This window comes from Ranitomeya imitator, chromosome 2 (genome assembly GCF_032444005.1).
Source record: "Ranitomeya imitator isolate aRanImi1 chromosome 2, aRanImi1.pri, whole genome shotgun sequence".
NCBI lineage: Eukaryota > Metazoa > Chordata > Amphibia > Anura > Dendrobatidae > Ranitomeya > Ranitomeya imitator.
In genome coordinates this window covers 280,907,669-280,931,432 of record NC_091283.1, presented here as the reverse complement: position 1 = coordinate 280,931,432, position 23,764 = coordinate 280,907,669, and the positions used below count along the sequence as shown (strand labels likewise).

The 23,764-nt window shown below is 42.0% G+C and overlaps 2 protein-coding genes across 2 annotated transcripts in view; both read right to left on the bottom strand.

The window, feature by feature from the left end:
- The window catches only part of LOC138666415 (zinc finger protein 84-like), a 63,751-nt gene extending 60,382 nt beyond the window's left edge, over nucleotides 1-3,369 (bottom strand). Inside the window, exons 1-2 of the mRNA XM_069754637.1 lie at nucleotides 2,892-3,369; nucleotides 1,699-2,436 (exon numbers count right to left, since the gene is read on the bottom strand). Coding sequence (XP_069610738.1) covers nucleotides 1,699-2,436; nucleotides 2,892-3,369 — 1,216 coding nt within the window. The remainder of the gene's footprint in view (nucleotides 1-1,698; nucleotides 2,437-2,891) is intronic.
- A 10,441-nt stretch (nucleotides 3,370-13,810) lies between these two features.
- The window catches only part of LOC138663160 (uncharacterized), a 93,817-nt gene continuing 83,863 nt past the window's right edge, over nucleotides 13,811-23,764 (bottom strand). The window contains exons 10-11 of the mRNA XM_069749307.1: nucleotides 19,825-19,915; nucleotides 13,811-14,427 (exon numbers count right to left, since the gene is read on the bottom strand). Coding sequence (XP_069605408.1) covers nucleotides 13,811-14,427; nucleotides 19,825-19,915 — 708 coding nt within the window. The remainder of the gene's footprint in view (nucleotides 14,428-19,824; nucleotides 19,916-23,764) is intronic.

Genomic DNA, 23,764 nt, shown 5'->3' with positions numbered 1-23,764 from the left:
TATAATAGATGTATTTTATCTAGGACTTGCTTTTTTGTGGGGATAAGAGTAGACTTCCATAGGGAGGGAATTAGGTATTTTCCAGCCGCTATAATATTGCCAGCCAGTTTGGAAATTTGAGTTTCTTTGGGCCAAAGGGGGAAGTTAAGTAGCACAGACTGAGGGTCAAGGGATGGAACTCTGCCTAGTACCGAGGATATAATATCTGCTATTAGTTGCCAAAAGAGCATGATTTTTGGACAAGACCACCAAATATGTAGGTAGGAACCTGCATCGGTGTTGCACCTCCAGCATGTCTCGGAGGTGGATGGATGCCACAGGTGTATCTGAGAGGGGGGGGCGGTACCATCTTGATATCACTTTGTAGGAGTTTTCTTGTAACTTCACACATTGGGAAGGACCGTGTGATTTATTATAGATGGAAGTAATCTGGTCTTGTGTGAACGAAATATTGAGATCCCGTTCCCAGAGTCCTATGAATACTCTCTTGGCAACGGCTTTTTCGGTAATCAGAGTTTTGTAGAGTATAGATAAAACCTTTTTTGGTGGGTTATGTTGAGCACAGTTGTTCAAAGGGTGTGATTGGGCGGAATAGATTAAGCTGATCTTTTTTTTTATAGCAATAATTCCTCAATATTTTATAGTGAAGGAAAGTGATGTTTAATTGGGGATTAGATGCCTGGAATTCTGGGAAGCTCATCATTGAGCCCTCAATAAAAAAGACATCAATTGGTAGCGGTGATCTGGGCACGTCCCCATGGGGTAATTTAAGGGGGATCGAGCCAATGACGTCCTGTATTGTCAGAATTGGGGAGATAGGCGGTGTCAGTCTTGGAAATTCGGTTCTCCAAATTTTGAGTATAGCTGTTGTCAATTCGTTAGAAAGAAGTTGATTTAAGTTGGAGTAGTCATGTAGTAGTGCTATGGTTCTCAGAGGCATAGGAGCAAGGTGTTCTTCAATGGGCAGCCATAGCTTTTCAATGGGTCTTCTGATGCAGTCAACTACTCTAGTGAGCATAGCGGCTTTATAATATTGGAAGATATCAGGGAAGCCCATGCCTCCTTCTGATTTTGGTAAAGCTAATATGGTAGAATTGATTCGAGGGCGTTTATTGTTCCAAATAAAGTTGATGAAGAAGGAATTAATTTTAGCCAAATAGTGTTTTGGAATGTAGATAGGGAGCATCTGAAAGACATATAGGAATTTAGGTAATATAATGCTTTTCAGCAGATTTTTTCTACCCATCCAGGAAAGGAAGGGGGCTTTCCAGGATTTGACCGTGGAAGTAGCCTGTTTTAGTAAGGGCATAATATTGAATTCCAAGAGCTCTCCCATCGACCTCCCAATTTTGATACCCAGATTTGCAATGAATTTGGGGGGCCACTTGAAAGGGTACAATTTTTTCAGTCTATCTATTTCGGATTTGTTAATGTTGAGGCTCAATGCTTCCGACTTTGTGGTGTTGATTTTATAGTTGGATAGTTCCCCATAAAGCTCTAATGTGCGGACGAAGGCAGGGATACCCCTCCCCGGATCAGACAGCACTACCAGGAGATCGTCTGCGAACGCTGCGGACTTATGATGGAAGCCGCCTACTTGGATCCCTTTGATATCTGCATCATGTTGGATGCATTGGATAAGAGGCTCCATAGCCAGCACATACAAGATCGGAGAGAGGGGACATCCCTGCCTCGTACCATTTTGGATATAGAAGGGGTCTGATAATAAGTTATTAATTTTTAAACGGGCTGAGGGGGTGGTGTACATCTGAAAAATTGTGTCCGCCAACTGAGGGGGGATATGAAATGCGAGAAGAGTTTCGCGTAGGAATTTCCAGTCCACCCTGTCGAAGGCTTTTTCGGCATCTGTCCCCAATAAAACAAGAGGAGTCCCATGAATTTTTGAATATTGAATCAGGTGCAGAATTCTGGAGGTGTTGTCCCTCCCCTCCCGGCCTGTCACAAAGCCCGTCTGGTTGGGTGAAATGAGTTGTGGTAGTAGCTCTGCTAGTCTCTTTGCAATAAGACTTGCATACATTTTTAAGTCCACATTAAGCAGTGAAATAGGCCTGTAGCTTCCACAACTTTCTGGGTCTTTCCCTTCTTTATGAAGGAGGGAAATGTGGGCTTCTAGCGCTTGGGGGGGGAAAGATTTTCCCCCCAGAACTGCATTGCAAACATTTACTAGGTGGGGACCCAAAATGTCAAAGAAAGATTTGTAATATATTTTGGCAAGACCGTCCGGGCCCGGGGATTTCCCCTTTGCCTTCCCAGACAGGGTGGACTGTATTTCAGAGAGGTCAAAAGGTCTGAGCAGGCATTCTTGTTGAAGGGCAGAGAGTTGGGGGAGGTGTAGGGAGGATAGAAAAGCTTGGATTTTGGAGTGCCTTTGATTTTTGTCTTCCTTTGAATCGTTTTGACGAAGTTGATATAAATCTTTAAAAAAGGTCAAAAAGACATCAGTGATCTGATTGTATTGTTGCGTAGTCTGACCGTCTGTAGATTTGATTTTATGGATAAATGTTCGAGCCTGGCGTTTTTTGATCAAGGAGATCATAAGTTTAGAGGCTTTATCTCCGTGAGCAAAAATTTTGTTCTTCCAGGATAAGTAGTATTTGGAGGTTCGAACATTTAATAGATCTTTTAGAGACTGGCGCTTTTTCGTGAGTTGAGAAAGTACGTCATTTGATAATTCTTTCTTATGACAAGCATCCAAGGCTACAATATCATTATACAGGGCTAGGATTTCTGCTTTTTTTGTTTATTTAAGAACGAGGCAATTGAAATGAATATTCCGCGAATCGTGGCCTTATGAGCCTCCCACAATAGTGGAGGGTCAATATCAGGAGTAGTATTAAGTTTAAAAAATTCTTGAAGTGATTCACGGATACGGCTTTTGACATCTTCTCGTTGTAATAACGATTCATTAAGCCTCCATGACCTAGAGTTAGAGTAAGGTTTGTGAAATTCTAGGTTAATTAGGACTATAGAGTGGTCAGAATGGATAGCGGGAATTATATTTATGCTTATGGTAGAGTGGAGGAGGGGTCTAGAGAGTAAGATGTAATCCAGACGATGATAGGAGTTGTGAGGATGTGAATAAAAGGTGTAGTCAATATCGGTTGGGTGTAAGTAGCGCCAGGCATCAACCAATTCGAGGGAATGGATAAGTGATTTGAGACGGGCCAGATCCTTTAAGGAGATGGAGCTTTTTTTGGTTGAGGTGTCTAGGGTGGGATCTAATGCTACATTAAGGTCGCCTCCTAAAATAACCGCGCCTTCCTGGAATGTTCGTAATTTGGTTAAGGCTTTGAGTAACCATTTCAGGTGATGTTTATTAGGAGCGTATATGTTGCCTACGGTGACCATATTGCCGGCTATGAGGCCTTTGATAAAAATATAACGGCCTTCGGGGTCCGATAGACATTCTACGAGAAGGAAAGGGATATCTCTAGCGAAAGCTATTGAAACGCCTCTTGATTTTTTTGGGGGGGAAGTAGAATGAAACCACCTGTCGAAGAAACATTTTTCGAATGAAGGGGTTTTATCTTTAGTAAAATGGGTCTCTTGTAAGAGTAGAATGTCATATTTAGATTTTTTGAAGGAATTTAAGGTTTGCGACCTGGGAATTGGGGAGTTTAGTCCGTGTACGTTATGTGATATAACCTGAAAAGACTTACGGTTTACCGCCATAATGTGTGTAGTATAGAGCAATTCAAGCGGAGGGATGGCTCGTCCCGCAGATCCTGAGGAGAAGAGGGGTATCCAGGAATGAGGATGGATGGAAAAGAGAAAAAATTAGAATCATAGAGACATGAGAAAACAAAGTATATAGAACATAGTAAATAAGAGGGGGCAACGTTGAGTATGAAATTTTTCATAGCTTTCGTGGGGGGATGGAGAAGGAGGTTAGAGGGGGGAGTCAAATATAACAAAATATTAGAGTTCTAATACTCCAATGATTGCAGCAAGAGCGCTACATAACTACCAATCTTTACAGATCGAGGGGAAAACAGCAAAAAATCAATAAACTGAAGCAAGAATCATATGAATTCAAGAGATATGTGTGAAAGAGCAAAAGATAGCAGAAATTTTCACTTTCTTTCAATTTTCCTTCATCTTGCCTGTTAAAAATCGTTATTGCGCAAAAATATCTAATCAAGACTTAACCAGGTGCGTTATTCTTAAAAGAAAAATGTCATGATATTCTGACGAAAGTATAGTGGTTTATTGAGTTATCCACCATCGCAGCAAAAACATAAAAGGTAGATGAAACAATTACAAACAGAGTGTCCATGTGTAAATATCAGCGCTTGTCTTGTTACTCATCTTTCCCAAGGTCCTGAATGGTAAAACCGTCTGTCTGTGTGAGGTTTGAAGGTCATCATGGCATGGAGTAGCTAACAGCTGTTGTTCCTCGTGTCTTGTCTCATGTCCATGGAGAATGATGGTGAAGGCAGGGAGGTGACCGTCCCACGTGACAAAAGCCCCGACACCCTCCTAAGAGACGTTTATATATGTTCAACACTGATCACGTGTTCCCTGTATATGGAGTTAACTTATACTCTGAGCTACTTACACAGAAATAGCTTTTGATAGTGTCAGCAAGAAACCATGTGCTCGGTACAGAATAAAAATAAGAATTAATATTTAACAATTCCCCTTTTGAGGGTGACAGATATTGATTGGAACCCTCAAATTAAAAATATTAATTAGATCTACTTTCTTCTTTGGTAAAATAATGTAATAAATAGTAATATCAATAATATTGTTATATTTTCTCAATAATATAATGATATGTAAATTCATGTTATGGTAAGCCGTGACTAATATTCATATAATATATATATTATACTTCCCTATATCTACTTGAAGCATCTCAGGTCTGATGTCATCTGGTCTTCATATTGATGTCTTCTTGGTTCTTTTAAACAATCTTTATTATAAGTCTTTTGTAATAGATGATAGCATGTAGATATGTAGAGACTGTGTCATGTGTCAATCAAAGTCCATAAATTCAAATGTTGATAAGAAAACAAAGTCCATAGATGAAATGTAGCTTTAATATCTGTGCAGTGTCACCTTTAGAGACCTGGACTTACATTGGCTCGCCTTGGAAATCATCTGAAATCCTCATATCATCCGCGCTGGTCTTGGGACAGGTGTGACGTCTTTGGTCAGCACAGCAAGGGTTACATTGACTCTTCCTTGCCAAACATAGCACCATAACCAGTCCTTAGTGCACAGGACACATGTCAGGGTTGTAGCGTCCTGACAATTACCTGAGTGTTCACCAGCCTTCATGGAAGTCTTATAGGTGATAGGAAACCACTGGATCGTGATAAGAACGTAATAACACAGTTCATCTTTGATACTGTACTCAGTTGTCAGTGATGGATGCTGTAGTTGTTGTCAGTAGTGACATGAATTGTATTTGACACAGTCTATTATTACTCAGAAATCAGAACATTGTTACCTTGTGGAACTTCTGGATAACGGCTTTTCTTCTTGCAACTTTTAAGAATCAATTGAATTTAGAAAAATGAAAATCTTTATTAACGTATCTCCGGTATCTTGATTGAAGTCTTCATTCCCTATTTTATACCAAATCTGGTAATTTCCCTAACTTATAATATCACAGCGTACCATAGCAATCAATAATATCCATATAATTATTAAATGATATTAAAATGGAGTTTATAATTGGAAAAATAAAATAATAATAATAATAATAAATGATAGTATATTATTAACCATATTCTTCATGTGATTGGACATTTTTATGTCATAGGTGTAATTTCTTTTTGAACCCATAGATGTCAGTGTGTCTTTTATGTAACAAGTGCTGATATTTAGTATTAAAACTTTATTAATTTATGTTCAGTAGACCAATAATATGTAAGTATGTATAGCCATGAACCAAAATAAGAATATATATATGAATAAATGAATGAGTGAAAGAATTGTTGTATTTAACTTAGAATTGAAACATTTCTTATATAATGAAACCATATGATCACTATATTTGATCAAGCAATATGCTTGTAGACATTACTTTATTAAATATTGATTTTTCCTTGATGAAAAATAAAAATGAAGAAAAAATTAAAAATGAAAAATTAAAATAAAAATAAGGCCTTTATATGTTGATGAAAAATGCTGAGGTTATGTTTCAGTAACACATTTCCTTAATATTTTCCTCATGTAGATGTTGTCATAACCTTGGATCACCAAAATATTGAAATTATGCAACTTTGCATATAATACCCTTCATTAGAGGAAAAATGATATTTATAATATTTATTGTTATTGTACCCAATAATACCTTATTAATATTTCTTCTTTATTAAAATGTGTGAAGAAGAGGTATTGATGAAATGTGATGTGATCAAGATCAAAAACACATTTCCCCCTTAATATCAAAAAATATTATTTTATGAAAAAATTAATTTGTAAAAACCCAAGTGAAAAATAATTCTTTTTAAGACTGTCATATCAACTTGTGCCATATATTTGTTTGAAGATGTGTACTCATCTATGTAACTATAAAAAACACTGAATATGAAAAAATTATAATTTGGAAAAAATATTCTAAATGTATATTTTCTAGATAAACCATATTGATATGTGATTGTACTTATTAAATAATAATCACTAAAGAAATATATGTTGAATAATAATATTTAAATATATCTTAATATTCTAATAATTTAACTGAATGCTATTATTAACTTAAACACAAAGTTTTTTGTTTTTTTCTTCGACATACCATGAATCATAAGGCCTCAGTCAAACTGTGCATACATATTCCACATTCCACATACCACGCTCTGGTCACTTTTTTGTCAAATTCACTCAGCAGCTGCTCTCATCCGTCACCTGTCACTCAAACTGTGACTCACATAGACGTTCACAATACATATTCCACATACAAAGAATACACATATATTAACCCAAAATATTGTATCCTAATTATCAATCAATGCGCATTGTAATCTATTAAATTTAGTATTCTAATATTCCTTTTGAATATTCCCCAAATATTATCTAACACTATGTTTTAACCTATAGAAAGGACTCCCCCATTTACATGAAACCCGAGTTGAATGTTCCAACGCTATTTCGGTACAGGAATCCATTTGCATGTAAAGCTGAGGAAAATTCCTAAAACTAAAAAACAAGGCTATATGATATCCCTTAACTCACAGCTGTCACGTCATGCACCATGCAGTGGAAAAAAAACATAATGTTACAGAAAAACATGTAGTACATACATTTTAGGTTTTTAGTAATTATTATTTATTTTTAAGTGTTAAATATATAAAAATCATGCAGTTAATATAGCTTCCTGTGTGAATAAGACATAAATTCATGAAACAGGTATTTTTTTGTTCAATCCTCGCTTTGAAAGTAAAATTCTAAGGGAAAATGAAAGATAAAGGTTAATTTCATATTTATTTTAAAACAAAATAATTTAGATATCTTATACATATGTATATATTTAATAAATGTATTTAATTGTAATTCTAAATATTTTTTTACTGGAGTAAATTTTAATTATTTCACTATATATATAAAAATGCAGTTAATATAATCTCTACTTATACAAATATGCTACAGTATTTACTGTATATTATATTAATATATGTAACTGCAGAATTATATAGAATAAAATAATTACATTAATAAATAATACATTGTATAACTCATCATATAATATAATTACATTTTTAGCCAATTCCTATCCCAAAATGTAACTCTCTGTCGATAATCTGAAATGCTTTATTTAATAAGGTCATTTTTAACCCTATGGACTCTTTGAAGAGCTGTGTTAATGGAGTGTTCAGCTGAGCACCCCCTGGGATACTCACCTGCTTCCATCTGTCAATTTCCGCCATCTCAGAGAGATCTGAGCCTTCAGCATTTAACCCTTTCAGAGGAATTTCTTTGATAGATTCCTGAATCGTTTCATAGGGTTTGTAACAAATATGTAATTTTCTTCGTACTTCATAGATTTGATTTTGGATCAGATTTGAAGATTTTGATTTTGGCTTTTGATAAGCTTGAATTCTGCCTGGTTTCAAAAACTTAGTAAAATGTGTTTTCCTTTCAAGATTCTCGTGTTTTCTAGAAAAATCAAGGGATTTTGCGCATTCGTATAATGAATCTTTCTGTGACGCCATAACACGAGATACAGGATTTAAGAATTTAAAATTGTTTACAAAACAATTTATCATGGATTGTTGATTCAAATTCGTACAGACCAATTTATAAATCCTTTCAAAAATGGCCATAAAAGTAAACGTACATTCTTCCCGGCCAATCTTCAATTTTAGAAGAATATCAAGATCTGGATAATTTTCTTTTAATCCACAGAAAATCAAAATTCTTAATCTTTCTACATCAGTCATATTTTCATGGAACTCATCAGTCTGTATTTTTAATGAATATCTTCTAATAAAATTTACTGGCAGCCAAATTTTGAACAATTTATTTTTTTCTTGATTAGTCAAATCAAACTTATCAGCAAAACTCTCAAATATCTCTGAATTTCTGCACACATGGATTTTGTCATCATATGCAGGAATGGTTTTGCATAATTTTAGCAAGATTTTCCTAGATTTAAGTTGGAGTTGGGCCTCTGAGTCGTCTATTTTTAGTGGCCCTTGTACATCTGTCCCTCGTAGATCATCTTTGTCAATTGTCATGACTCCTATACTTCCTCCATCTTGTTTTTCATCTTGTGTCACAAAGTCAATGTCACTTTGGGTGGTCATCGTCATTACAGATACATGTGTCACATCTTCCTCACTCTTCCCATTACAGTCAATCTTGGGAACATCATTAGGTTCCTTAGAAATTCTTTCTACACTGTCTTTTTTGGACTTCTCTGTCACAAACTCGTTAAATACATAAACCACATGTAAAATATTTTTCAGTTGTTCTTTTTCTTTTTTTCCTAGACATTAGCTTAGAATCTAATTTCAAATTCGAATTCGCTATTCTGCATTCTGCAAATAAATTAGACCAAAATATTTCTAAGCTAGATCCGTACAAACTTACAAATTCTATCTGACTTGATTTAGCATATGAATTAATCAAATCCATTTGTCTTACCTTGAAATCTCAGCTTGTAGTCCCTTTGCTGTACAACGCTGGGCTCCGGACTTCAGCACGGCTATTTTTAGCACGTCTATCTTCTGCACTACCAGTGCTTGCTGTCAATCCGTCTGACACCTGTTAAAGTCTCCGTAATTCGTAGGTTCTTGTATGAGTTCTTTGTGACTTGAAGTTTTGAAGTGGAATTCCTGAATACTTGCACAATCTAGCGGAACTCTTCTGTCTTCCCCCGTGTGCAAGAAGAAGGAAATTCACGCAAAAATAGCACAAAAAATCAAAACTGGCTGGCTAGGCCAATGTTAAAAATCGTTATTGCGCAAAAATATCTAATCAAGACTTAACCAGGTGCGTTATTCTTAAAAGAAAAATGTCATGATATTCTGACGAAAGTATAGTGGTTTATTGAGTTATCCACCATCGCAGCAAAAACATAAAAGGTAGATGAAACAATTACAAACAGAGTGTCCATGTGTAAATATCAGCGCTTGTCTTGTTACTCATCTTTCCCAAGGTCCTGAATGGTAAAACCGTCTGTCTGTGTGAGGTTTGAAGGTCATCATGGCATGGAGTAGCTAACAGCTGTTGTTCCTCGTGTCTTGTCTCATGTCCATGGAGAATGATGGTGAAGGCAGGGAGGTGACCGTCCCACGTGACAAAAGCCCCGACACCCTCCTAAGAGACGTTTATATATGTTCAACACTGATCACGTGTTCCCTGTATATGGAGTTAACTTATACTCTGAGCTACATACACAGAAATAGCTTTTGATAGTGTCAGCAAGAAACCATGTGCTCGGTACAGAATAAAAATAAGAATAATTAATATTTAACATTGCCCTAGAGCTTAATCAGTCTGGATCGTGATCTCTGTCTCTTGGCGATGTAGTCTTGGAGGGACGCCGCTTGGATCGAGCAGATTTGGAGGCCGAGGAATCTTGCCAAGGGAGAGGCACAGGGAGAGGCCTCAGCCTGTGGGTTTCATGGACAGTCTCCAAGATGAGTGGTTGATCGAGTTGGATCTCTAGTTCCTTGCAGACATTTTTTATATCAGCCGTAGATCTGATCAGGAATTTCCGGTCTTTAGCCGATATGGAGATGCCAAAGGGGAATAGCCAGCGGTAGGGGTAGTGTCTCTGCTGGAGAACAGAAGTGAGGGGTCTCAAGAGACGTCTCTTATAAAGGGTAGAGGCAGAGAGGTCTTGAAAGATTTGGATTGGAGTTCCTCCATGAGTGATGGATTCTGCCTCTCTGGCTCTTTTTAGTAACAGGTCTTTGGTTCTATAATCAAGAAAGCGGCAAAGGACGTCTCGTGGTATCTCATCAGGTTTCGGTTTTGGTCTCAGAGCTCTATGAACTCTCACTAGATCAATCTCGAGAGGGTCTGATGGGTTGAGGATTGAACGAAAAATTTCAATGGCGGTAGGGATCAATGCTTCTGGGAGAATCGATTCTGGAACGCCTTTTAGTCTGAGATTATTTCTTCTCTCCCTGTTTTCATGGTCTTCTAGTATGTTATAAATTCGATTTATGTGCTCTTCCTGTTGTACATGGCAGTTCAGGGAGGAGTTAGTGCATTGGGCTAATTCTGATTGGGAGGCTTCTACCGCTTCTATTCTATGACCCAGTTGGTTGAGGTCTTGTTTGATAGTTGAGAGATCTTTACCTATAGCATCCAATGCTTTGCTTAGGATTCTCTTGATAAATGATCTGGTAACCTGATCACCTCTGCCCTGATCGTCTGTATCTCTATCACTTTCACATTCAGATTCTGTGTGAGTCTCCATGTCCCTCTCTTGCGATTGGGGAGGTTTGGTGGTGATGATTGAGTTGTTTTGTTTCTTTAAGAATTTTTCTATGTCAGCTTGAGGTGTAGAGCTAACGGATCTAGAGTTCGATCTAGTCGATTTTTGTGCGGATTTGACCATTGTAGGTAAGTTTGCTGCAAGTTAAAGATAATAGAAAACTCCCCAGTCCCCTCCGGCTCCTCTTAATGGTAGTTACATCCTACGTTATGTGAGTAGGAGTAGGGGAGAAAGAGAGTACTATAGTAGGACCCCGATGTGAGGATGGATCCTTTAAGAAGGTATTATAGGAGGGCGCTGCAGTGGGGTTCTTAGTAGATCAGGTAGCCCGAGTTCAGATGGGGGGGGAGGTCAGTTCTAGTATTGGCAGATGGCGCTTATGGTAGGGTATGGGGCGCCTTAGTGACCTCAGAGATGGGGGCTAGCTCGGGGGAATCCCAATAACCGGGCCAAGTAAATTACCAGGAGTTTCTAACACGATTGTTCACGGTGTTCAGACCCCAGGTCTTCCTTCCAGTTTCAAAATCTCAGAGGGAATGAGCTGGGCAGCAAAGGGTTAACAAAACAGCGTTATTGTGCTTCACTGCCTGAGGGCAGAGCTGATAATGCAGTTTTCCTGTAGGCTGCTGAACCTTTGTTTGCTTATGTGTGCAGCTATTCCCTCTTAATCTGTCAGGGGAGAGGATGAAGGCACAGGGGTTAATGTAAGAAATCAGCCCGGAGGTGCTGGCCCCCCTTTCTGATGGTAAACGCTGATGTCTGGAGCAGGTGGGGGCCAGGAGAACAAAGCAAGGGGGGGGGATGAGCAGCGTGGGCCCTTATCTGTTAATCCCCAGAGCACTGAGGGGGAGGCCAGCTGTCTGTATCAGCCGCGCGGACTGTGCGCTGTTGTCCCCACCTCCTCGGGGTTGTCAGCCACAGCCGCGCTGCTGCTGTTAGGTTGCAGTCTATGTAGTCCGAGTGCTGGGCCCGGTACTTCCTACCTCACCGCCGGAGGCTGCTGTGTGTGTAGCGCCCCAGCGCCGGTCGGTCTCGTGAGGTGTCCGGACTGAGCACCTCCGTGGGGACCCAGTCACCGACGCCTCGATGCTGCTGTCTCCTCACTGGCCTTGCCGCCGCTCCTCCGCCGGGCACCACACGGCTCTCCTCTGTCGCCAATCTGCAGCGTCTCCTGTCCTCTTCGGCTGACGGGGATTCCCTCCGTGCCCGTCAGGTGTGGGCGTCTCCTCCGAACGATCTGTCCAGGTGGACGGAGGCTATGGACGTCCTCTCCTCGCCGTCCGTGCCAGCCGGATGGAATCCTCTTCACCGCTCACCGCCGGCACCCGCAGCAGTGGATCACACGGCAGGAGGCAGGCCAAGAGAACGGACACCGCCTCAGGGGGATCGTTCCGGGGCACCACCGGGCAAGTAAGTAGCGATGGCCCTCTACACTTCGAGTGCTCACCCCAGGGTAGGCAGATCAGTGGCGGGAGACTGTGCCGAGTATGGCGGGCGGGAGGCGCCTTAAAGCGACCGCGGCCTCCAGTCACCAGTCGTCGATGCCTCCACAGAGAGGCGTCGGGGGTATTGGATGCTTCACAGGGGTCACCTTTTGCCCTGCTTATAACTGTTTCCCTACAGGGGGAGGAGGCACCAGGTTCAGCGCGCCGTTCAGGGTGCGGAAGGGAGTACCTCGAGCGGGCTTCAGGCCTGCCTGCAGGCCTCAGATCTCCACAGCAGGCTCCGTCTATATTTATGAATAATTCAGCCAAAAGCGGGCTCCCAGATCATTAGGGAGATGAATATCCCTCTGTGATGATGTGGATGGGCTTTGTGAAGCTTGGGATTTGATAGATTAAGGCAGCTATCTGTGGAGCACAGGAGATACACGTCTTCCTCCTTCGGCTGCTGGCCACGCCCCCGTTGCTACTATTTCTCTACCAATGGTGAACAGGTTATGGACATTCACATCCTTATTTGCATTGATAATGTTGCGAAGAGAAAAGGTCTTGAGTTTATCTGCAATTTTCTCCAGGTCTTCACAATCTCTTCTCGTACTTGACGTTCTTGCCTCCTTGTGTTGTTCACTGGTGACAAAGCTCTGGCGAGTGAAACCCTGCATTGCATCACTGTAGAAAGAGGACACTAGCACCGACAGAGTCCACAAAGCCCTCTGATGTTCGGACATTGCACTTCCTCTGGTGAGTCCTCCTGCAGTTTTTAGGGAGCGCATCAGAGCTTGCTTGATGACTAGGTCGCAACCCAGGCCTGCCCAGTACTGATCAGTCTGCCTGATGAATGCAAGCCATTCATAAATCTATGGCAGACTGATGGCATACCATCTTCCAGAGTGGTCATAGACTGGAGGTAAAGGTAGGTGGCCTTCACATAGTTCCCATGCCCAGCAGCTGCAAGAATGGGCAAACATTCGGCTACAGCATGAAGGTGCAGCAGCCAGGATTCTGTACGATCGGCCTCGATAAGCTCCCTTGCAATTCCAACCATCTGTTGGTAATTCAGCCATAGTTTACTGGTGCGAGAGTGAGCGGATAATCTGTTTCTTTTGGTGGACAAGAGGTGGACAATTTTACTAAGGCAGGTAGAAGTGATGACCGATTTCAAGTCACTCTCCCCTGTCTATGATGGCTCTCTTCTGGGCTTCTTCATCCGTTTCCTGACTACGGAAATAGTCCCTCAGGATTATTCTGGTCTTTTCACGGAATGTTAGGCAACCATTCACACTCTACTATAAATAGGGAATCGCCATACCTCTCCTCCAGCCTATACCTCAGCCATTTATTACTATAGGCAGCACTGTCTCCTTCTACAAGATACTCCGTCATTTTCTTTGCATGATCTGTGACAGTCAGTTGTTCTTCATCGTTGTCCTCGTGAAATGCACACATTCTAAAGAGCGCTTGCTCTTGGTCCATTTTCATCGGCCTCCCTACCTTCCGGTTTCTTTGTAGTAGATCCACCACCATGACGCATAGGAATTCCGTAATTTGTCCGAAAGTTAATGTCACATGAACGATGATACAGACAGTCTGCAGCATGTAAGTCCTTCCCAAAGTACGCGATTCTCCCTTGACTGGTGATTGCACAGTCATCATTACGCTGTTTGCAATGTGACATGATGGACCTTACAAATCCATCCATTTTAACAAAGCTATAGTCATCTAAATCACTACTAGATCTTGTCTTCACCACTTCATGTCCACAGAACAAACACTGCGTCGTGCTATCATAGGATCCTGTAAACACCCGTATACCTTTCTTGGCAGGTGAACGATGAACGGAAGTAGCTTTCTTATGCAAGTCTATTTGCTTCTTGTTTATGTAGTTCATACGACATCTCTTATGCACCACTGCTCCAGCAGCTACCACAGTGCTAACGCCCCTCTCAATACTGGCTTTATTGATCCCTTCAGCTCCTTTCGCACCAACCACCACTCTTTCTCTGTCATCTTCTACTTCATGGGTGCATAAGGGGCAAGTTTCTTGACTTTCCATCATTCTCAGCTCTGTTAAAGAAGATAAATAAATCATTAAATAAATTTAACCCCTTAGCGACCGCCAATACGCCTTTTAACGGCGGCCGCTAAGGGTACTTAAACCACAGCGTTAATTAACGGCGCTGTGGAAAAAGTAAATAGCGCCCCCCAGAGTCGGATTTTCTCCGGGGTCTCGGCTGCCGGGGGTAGCCGAGACCCCAGAGAACATGATTCGGGGTTTTTTTTACCCACCCCGCGTTTGCGATCGCCGGTAATTAACCGTTTACCGGCAATCGCAAATAAAAACAAAAACCGCGATCTCTTTTTAATTTCTCTGTCCTCAGATGTGATCGCACATCGGAGGACAGAGAAAAGGGGTCCCAGGTAGCCCCCCGATACTTACCCATCTCCCCCGGTGCTCCTCGTGGCTCCCGGTGGGCGCCGCCATCTTCAAAATGGCGGGCGCATTTGCAGTGCGCCCGCCGGCTGGCCCCGCTAGAATCTTTGGGGTCTCGGCTGCCGGGGGTAGCCGAGACCCCAAAGAGCATGATCGGGGTCGGTTTTACCGCAAAAAAAATAAAAATAAAAAAAAAAATAAAAGTGTAATTCTCTGTCCTCTGATGTGATCGCACATCAGAGGACAGAGAAATAGGGGGATTCGGGGACCCTATCATACTCACCTGTGTCCCTGGATCCTCCTGCTGCTCCTCCTGGCCGCCGGCAAAAGAAAATGGCGGGTGCATGCGCAGTGCGCCCGCCATCTGTCTCCATCTGCTGGCCGGCAGGAGAACAGCAGTTGGGGCTAAAATTAGGGTTAGGGCTAGGGTTAGGGTTAGGGCTAAATTTAGGGCTAGAGTTAGGGCTAAATTTAGGGTTAGGCTTCTTTCACACTTACGTCGGTATGGGGCCGTCGCAATGCGTCGGCCCGACATACCGACGCACGTTGTGAAAATTGTGCACAACGTGGGCAGCGGCTGTAGTTTTTCAACGCATCCGCTGCCCAATCTATGTCCTGGGGAGGAGGGGGCGGAGTTACGGCCACGTATGTGCGGTCAGAAATGGCGGATGCGACGTACAAAAAAAACGTTTCATTGAACTTTTTTTGTGCCGACGGTCCGCCAAAGCACAACTAATCCAGTGCACGACGGACGCGACGTGTGGCCATCCGTCACGATCCATCGGCAATACAAGTCTATGGGCAAAAAAAGCAACCTGCGGGCACATTTGCAGGATCCGTTTCTTGTCCAAAACGACGGATTGCGACGGATGCCAAACGTCGCAAGTGTGAAAGTAGCCTTAGGGATAGGGTTAGGGTTGGGGCTAAAGTTAGGGCTAGGCTTGGGGCTAAAGTTAGGGTTAGAGTTGGGATTAGGGTTTGGATTAGGGTTGGCATTAGGGTTACGCTTGGGATTAGGGTTAGGTTTGGGATTAGGGTTAAGGTTAGGGTTGTGATTAGGGGTGTATTGGGATTAGGTTTGAGGTTAGGGTTGAGATTAGGATTAGGGGTGTGTTGGATTTAGGGTTTTGATTAGGGTTATGGTTAGGGTTGACATTAGGGTTGTTTTGGGGTAAGGGTTAGGGTTGGAGCTAGAATTGGGGGGTTTCCACTGTTTAGGTACATCAGGGGGTCTCCAAACACGACAGCCAATTTTGCGCTCAAAAAGTCAAATGGTGCTCCCTCCCTTCTGAGCTCTGCCGTGCGCCCAAACAGTGGGTTACCCCCACATATGGGGCATCAGCGTACTCGGGATAAATTGGACAACTTCTGGGGTCCAATTTCTCTTGTTACCCTTGTGAAAATTAAAACTTGGGGGCTACAAAATCTTTTTTGTGGAAAAATATTTTTTTTTTATGACTCTGCATTATAAACTTCTGTGAAGCACTTGGGCATTCAAAGTTCTCACCACACATCTAGATAAGTTCCTTGGGGGGTTTAGTTTCCAAAATGGGGTCACTTGTGGGGGGTTACTACAGTTTAGGTACATCAGGGGCTCTGCAATTGCAACATAATGCCCACAGACCATTCTATCAAAGTCTGCATTCCAAAACGGCGCTCCTTCCTTCCGAGCTCTGCCGTGCGCCCAAACAGTGGTTTACCCCCACATATGGGGTACCAGCATACTCAGGACAAATTGGACAACAACTTTTGGGGTCCAATTTCTCTTGTTACCCTTGTGAAAATAAAAACTTGGGGGCTAAAATATCTTTTTTGTGGAAAAAAAATTTTTTTTTTTATTTTCACGACTCTGCATTATAAACTTCTGTGAAGCACTTGGGCATTCAAAGTTCTCACCACACATCTAGATAAGTTCCATGGGGGGTCTAGTTTCCAAAATGGGGTCACTTGTGGGGGGTTTCCACTGTTTAGGCACATCAGGGGCTCTCCAAACGCGACATGGCGTCCGATCTCAATTCCAGCCAATTCTACATTGAAAAAGTAAAACGGCGCTCCTTCACTTGCAAGCTCTGCGGTGCGCCCAAACAGTGGTTTACCCCCACATATGGGGTATTGGCGTATTCAGGAGAAATTGCATTAAAAAATTTATGGTTACATTTCTGTTTTTACACTTGTGAAAATAAAAAAAATGGTTCTGAATTAAGATGTTTGCAAAAAAAAGTTAAATGTTCATTTTTTCCTTCCACATTGTTTCAGTTCCTGTGAAGCACGTAAAGGGTTAATAAACTTCTTGAATGTGGTTTTGAGAATCTTGAGGGGTGTAGTTTTTAGAATGGTGTCACACTTGGTTATTTTCTATCATATAGACCCCTCAAAATGACTTCAAATGTGATGTGGTCCCTAAAAAAAAATGGTGTTGTAAAAATGAGAAATTGCTGGTCAACTTTTAACCCTTATAACTCCCTAACAAAAAAAAATTTTGTTTCCAAAATTGTGCTGATGTAAAGTAGACATGTGGGAAATGTTATTTATTAACTATTTTTCGTGACATATCTCTCTGATTTTTAGGGCATAAAAATACAAAGTTTGAAAATTGCAAAATTTTAAAAATTTTCGCCATATTTCCGTTTTTTTCATAAATAATCGCAAGTAATATCGAAGAAATGTTACCACTAACATGAAGTACAATATGTCACGAAAAAACAGTCTCAGAATCAGCGGGATCCGTTAAAGCGTTCCAGAGTTATAACCTCATAAAGTGACAGTGGTCAGAATTGCAAACATTGGCTCGGTCATTAAGTACCAAATTGGCTCTGTCACTAAGGGGATAATAATAGTAGTAATTGTAAAAGAAATATGACACTGAAAGGCGAGTCGCATTTAACATTTTACAGCTTTCGCGGCCATATTCTTTGACGTCAAATTTGGACCCTTTGTGGTAACCCTATCTTGGTAAAACTTTTAGTATGTTTTTCCCTACATGTAATACTACCAAAAAAAAAAAACCAATAAAACGCTTTCTTGGAATTTGTTCAGGGTAAAGTATTTTTTTTTTTTTCGTATTTTGACTGGACTATAGGCAGAATGAACAAAAACCAGCAATTCCCGAATTTCTTTTGGGGGGGGGGGGGGAGGAGGTGGGCGATTATACAGTTCCACGATTGGTAAAATTGATAAAGCAGTTTTATTCTTCGGGTCAGTACGATTACAGCGATACTTCATTTATATTTTTTTTTATGTTTTGGCACTTTTATACAATAAAAACTATTTTATAGATAAAATTATTATTTTTGCATCGCTTTATTCTGAGGGCTATAACTTTCTTATTTTTTTTGCTGATGACGCTGTATGGCTGCTCGTTTTTTGTGGGACAAGATGACGTTTTCGGCGGTACAATGTTTATTTATATCCGTCTTTTTGATCGCGTGTTCGACTTTTTGTTCGGCGGTATGATAAAGCGTTGTTTTTTGCCTTGTTTTTAATCTATTTTTTTATGGTGTTCACTGAAGGAGTTAACTAGTGGAACAATTTTATAGGTTGAGTCGTTACGGACGCGGCGATACTAGATATGTGCACTTTTATTGTTTTTTATTTACATAAAGAAATGTATTTATTGGAACTATATATATATATATATATATATATATATATATTTTTTTTTTTTTTAAATTTAGGAATATTTTTTTTTTTCTTACACATGTAAATATTTTTTTTTTACTTTGTCCCAGTGTGGGACACTTTGCAGATCACTGACAGGCACTGCAGGGAGGCTTCCCGCTGCCTGCTCTGAGCAGGCACTCGCAAGCCACCTCCCTGCAGGACCCGGAAGGAGCCCCACGGCCATTTTGGATTCGGGGTCGGCAGGGAGGAGGATGGAGGAGACGCTCGGAGCAATGCGATCACCTCGCGTTGCTCCGAGGGTCTCAGGGAAGCACGCAGGGAGCCCCCTCCCTGCGCGATGCTTCCCTATGCCGCCGGAAATTTGCGATCATGTTTGATCGCAGTGTGCCGGGGGTTAATGTGTCGGGGGCGGTCTGTGACCACTCCTGGCAAATACTGCCAGATGTCAGCTGACACCCGGCCAAGATCAGCCGCGCTACCCCTGTGAGCGCGGCTGATCGGTGATGACGTACTTTCCCGTCGGTGGTTATACGGGCCCATACCACCTCGACGGGAAAGCACATGTAATGGCAGAAAGGGGATAAGGAAATTATTTACTGCCCTCCATTCCCATTTGCGTGAAATGCAATGAATAATCATTCCCTTTAGTAGGGAGCACACGTGAATGCCCGGCGGCTGCGGCTAACAGCATGTCCGTTATTAAAGGACAATGAATTCTCACTGCTCTCCACGCACATAATCCCAGCGTGGAGTCCCATTTCCTGCAGGTGTGCATAAATGTATATTACAGCTACTAACCACGCACAGCTCAGAGATGTATCATGGCACATCCTGTTTGAAGTTAGTCAGTTTATAGTGAAACTCTGTTATTGTACAGAAATTCACACTTGGCCTCACAGCACATTTAATGTTGTCGATCATAAAATTGAACTTTGGCCAGAAAGACTGGACCTGGTCTTGTAAGGACCATATGATCACATTCAGCAGCACAGAAGGGAGAGAAGGGAGATTTATCCGATAAGATATCAGGGTTCTAGGAAGCCAACAGTATCATTACCCTCCGCTTTCTCTTACAGACCCATCATAATATTTTTCTTCAAGTGATTTTCTAACTTGTCAGCACATTCTACGTACGCTGTCATTTCGCTTTGTAGTTTACAGATCTGGGCTGGTAACAGTCAGTCTTCTAGTCCCAGGGGGTAGGTGGATCCTCCAGGTTGTAAGTTCTATAGAAAAGGGCTTTCAATGCCCAAAGCTATTTGAACAGTTTTGGGTGGAGGAGAATGTTGTGGTCTAGAGGCAAAATGGTGATCATGGTAATACGGCCGGTCTACACCACCGATAAAGCAGCCACAGACGGAAACTGAGAAGAATCTGTGACTTCTCTGCATTTAGTGGTCACTACTCACCTGGGTAGTCATATGTAGGAATCTCCTCTTTACACCAGTCATCACCCCTCACATATGTCTCTGTAGTATTAATATGGGTCAGATCTTCACCCTGAAACAAATATTGTAAAAGTCACAGACAGATGGAGAAGTCACATCTATGATCAGCTCTAATCCTGCCATCTCCACCGTTCTCATTACACAAGTATAAAAATAGAATTAGTCTTACTGGTAATTCGGTTTCTAGGAACCTTCCACGACAGCCACTTCAGAGGTTGTCTTCCCCGCCCTAATAGGGGACAGGAACACAAGAGGTTAAATACCCCTCCCCTTCCTGCACCACCAGTGTTTTCCTGGACACAGTAGCATGTATAGTTACCACAAAAGTGCAGGAATCATCCAATAAGAATATCAGGTAGGGAGGGAAATTAGTGCTGTCGTGGAAGGTTCCTAGAAACCGAATTAACGGTAAGAATAATTCTATTTTCTCTAGTCACCTTCCACGACAGCCACTTCGGAGTAATACCAACAGCTAATTTCTCTAGGGAGGGACTACAGCCTGCAGAACACGTCTGCCAAATGTTAAAATCCCTATTGAAATTTAGCCGGTAATGTCTGGTGAACGTATGGATGGACGACCAGGTGGCGGCTCTGCATATCTGCTCTGATGAGGCATTCCCCCTCTCTGCCCACGATGTTGCCATTGCTCGGGTAGAGTGTGCTTTCAGAGAGGCAGGTGGATCCAGTCCCTGTGATGAATAAGCCAAGCAAATAGACTGATCCAGTTTGCGATGGTGTTTATTGCCGCCTTCTTTCCCTTGATTCGTCCCGAGAACTGAATGAATACATTTTGATCAATTCGCCAGGTTTCAGTTTTTTGTAAGTAAAATAGGATCACCCTGCGAACATCCAAGGTGTGGAAGGTCTGTTCTTTAGGGTTGGAGGGGTTTGGGCAAAAAGAAGGTAGTAGAATGTCCTGATCTCTGTGGAAATTCAAGACCACCTTAGGTAAAAAGGATCGGTCTAGTTTTAGTACAATGCTATCCGCAGTGACCGTTATCCCCCATAGTTTGTAAGCTTGCGAGCAGGGCCCTCATTCTTCCTGGTATCTGTTTTGAACTGTATTTCTGTTATGCTGTAATGTCTATTGTCTGTACAAGTCCCCTCTATAATTTGTAAAGCGCTGCGGAATATGTTGGCGCTATATAAATAAAAATTATTATTATTAGATAGGGTTCCTGTATTGACAGGGACTGTAATTCACCAATACGTCTAGCCGTAGTGATTGCGACTAGAAAGACTGTTTTCAAAGTTAAGTTTTTTATGGTTAAGGTATCCAGGGGTTCAAATGGATCCTGGGTTAGTGCGTTAAGTACAGTACTGAGGTCTCAGGAGGGTACCCTATTACGGAGTGTAGGACGAATTCTGGATGCGGCTGTCATAAATCGCTTGATCCAGCGGTGATTGGCTAGATTCGAGTCAAAAAAGCTACTAAGGGCCGATACTTGCACTTTGAGTGTGCTATGGGTAAGGCCTATATCCAAGCCCTTCTGTAAAAATTGTAAGATCCTCGCTATATCAGAATTGAAGGGGTCTGGAACTTCTGGGGAGCACAAGGACGTAAATTTTTTCCAGACCTTAGTGTAGATGGCATTGGTTACCGCCTTTCTGCTTTTTTGAAGGGTCTGGATTACGTCATCTGAGAGTCCTTTAGCTTTTAAGATTGTGGCTTCAGTAGCCATGCCGCCAAGTTTAACCTGTTTAGGTCCGGATGTAGTAGGGGACCCTGGTGTAGGAGATCGGTCTTTTGAGGTAGAAGGCAGGGACCTTCCAGGGCCATAGCTAATAGGGCGCCGTACCAACTCCTCCCGGGCCACAATGGGGCAATCAAGATTGTGGTCACTTCGTCTGTCCTGATTTTTTGCAGAGTTTTTGCCAGCATGGGAATAGGAGGAAAGGCATATGCAAGGTTGAATTTCCACTGGTGTGAAAAGGCATCTATTCCCTCTGCCTTCTCTCTGTGATGAAGGGAGAAAAATGTTTCTACCTTCGCATTTTGCCTGTTGGCGAATAAATCCACCTCTGGAGTACCCCCATTTTTCGGTTAGGGACTGAAACACTGCTTGGTCTAGGGACCACTCACCTGGATGAACGTCTTTCCTGCTGAGGAAATCCGCCTGAGTGTTGTCCAATCCCCTCAGATGTACTGCTGTGACCGATAGAAGGTTTTTCTCTGCCCAGAAAAATATTCTTGCAGCTACTTCTTTTAGAGAGGCATACTTTGTCCCCCCCTGGTGTCATAGATAGGCTACTGTGGTCATATTGTCCGAGTAAATACGAACGTGATGATTTTTGATCAGTGCAGATGATGCCTTTAGGGCCTCCTCCACAGCTTTCAATTCTCTTAGATTCGAGGAGCTGCTGCTGATGTTCGATGTCCATTGTCCCTGAAAGTGGAAACCCTCTACCACCGCACCCCAGCCTCTTTTGCTGGCATCTGAGCGGAGTGTTTTTAGGGGAAGATGGTCCCAGCTGACCCCTCTCTGGAGATTTTGGTAATCTAGCCACCATTTTAGCGCTGATTTCACATGGCCAGGGAGAAGTATCTTCTGACTCAATGGAGTCTGTCGTCTCCTGGAATGTAGGAGTACATAAGTCTGGAGAGCTCGTGTGTGAGCTTGGGCCCAGGAGACCAATTGTATACATGCGGTCAGGGACCCTTGTACAGACATCGATTCTCTGAGGGTCGGTGCACGCTGGCCTCTGAACTTGGCTACCTTGCGGACAAGGTTGATTTGATGACCTTTGGGTAGAAAAGATGTTCTTACATCCGAGTCCAGTAGCACCCCCAGAAATTTCGTTCTTGTGGAGGGATGGACCTCTGATTTTTCCAGATTTGGGATCCAACCCAGGGTTTGTAATATCTCTAGGGACTTTGATACGTCTGTTTCCAGACGGGAGGCAGATGGAGCCATGATAAGCAGGTCGTTTAAATACGGGACTATGCATATTCCCTGTTGACGGATGAAGATTATCGCTTCCGCCATAATCTTTGTGAAAACCCGTGGGGCCGATGAGATGCCGAAGGGGAGAACATTGAACTGGAAATGTTTGATCTGGTGACCCTTGGAGACTGCGAATCTGAGGAATTTCCTGTGCTCTAGATGGATTGGCACATGGTAGTAAGCATCCCTCAGGTCCACAGTCGCCATCATCCAATTTTGACCGATGAGGGGAATTACTGATTTGACTGTCTCCATTTTGAATCTCCTGTATCGGACTGATTCGTTTAACCCCTTCATGACCTTGGGATTTTTTGTTTTTCCGTGTTCGTTTTTCACTCCCTTCCTTCCCAGACCCATAACTTTTTTATTTTTCCGTCAATTTGGCCATGTGAGGGCTTATTTTGTGCGGGACGAGTTGTACTTTTGAACGACATCATGGGTTTTAGCATGTCGTGTACTAGAAAACGGGATAAAAATTCCAAGTGTGGTGAAATTGCAAAAAATGTGCAGTCCCACACTTGTTTTTTGTTTGGCTTTTTTGCTAGGTTCACTAAATGCTAAACCTGACTTGACATTGTGATTCTCCAGGTCAGTACGAGTTCGTAGACACCTAACATGACTAGGTTATTTTTTATCTAAATGGTGAAAAAAAATTCCAAACTTTGCTAAAAAATTTAAAAAAAAAATAAAAAAAATTGCGCCATTTTCCGATACTCGTAGCGTCTCCATTTTTCATGATCTGGGGTCGGTTGAGGGCTTATTTTTTGCGTGCCGAGATGACGTTTTTAATAATTGCATTTCAGTGCAGATACGTTCTTTTGATCGCCCGTTATTGCATTTTAATGCAATGTCGCGGCGACCAAAAAAACGTAATTCTGGTGTTTCGAATTTTTTCCCCACTACGCTGTTTAGCGATCAGGTTAATGCTTTTTTTTAATTGATAGATCGGGCGATTC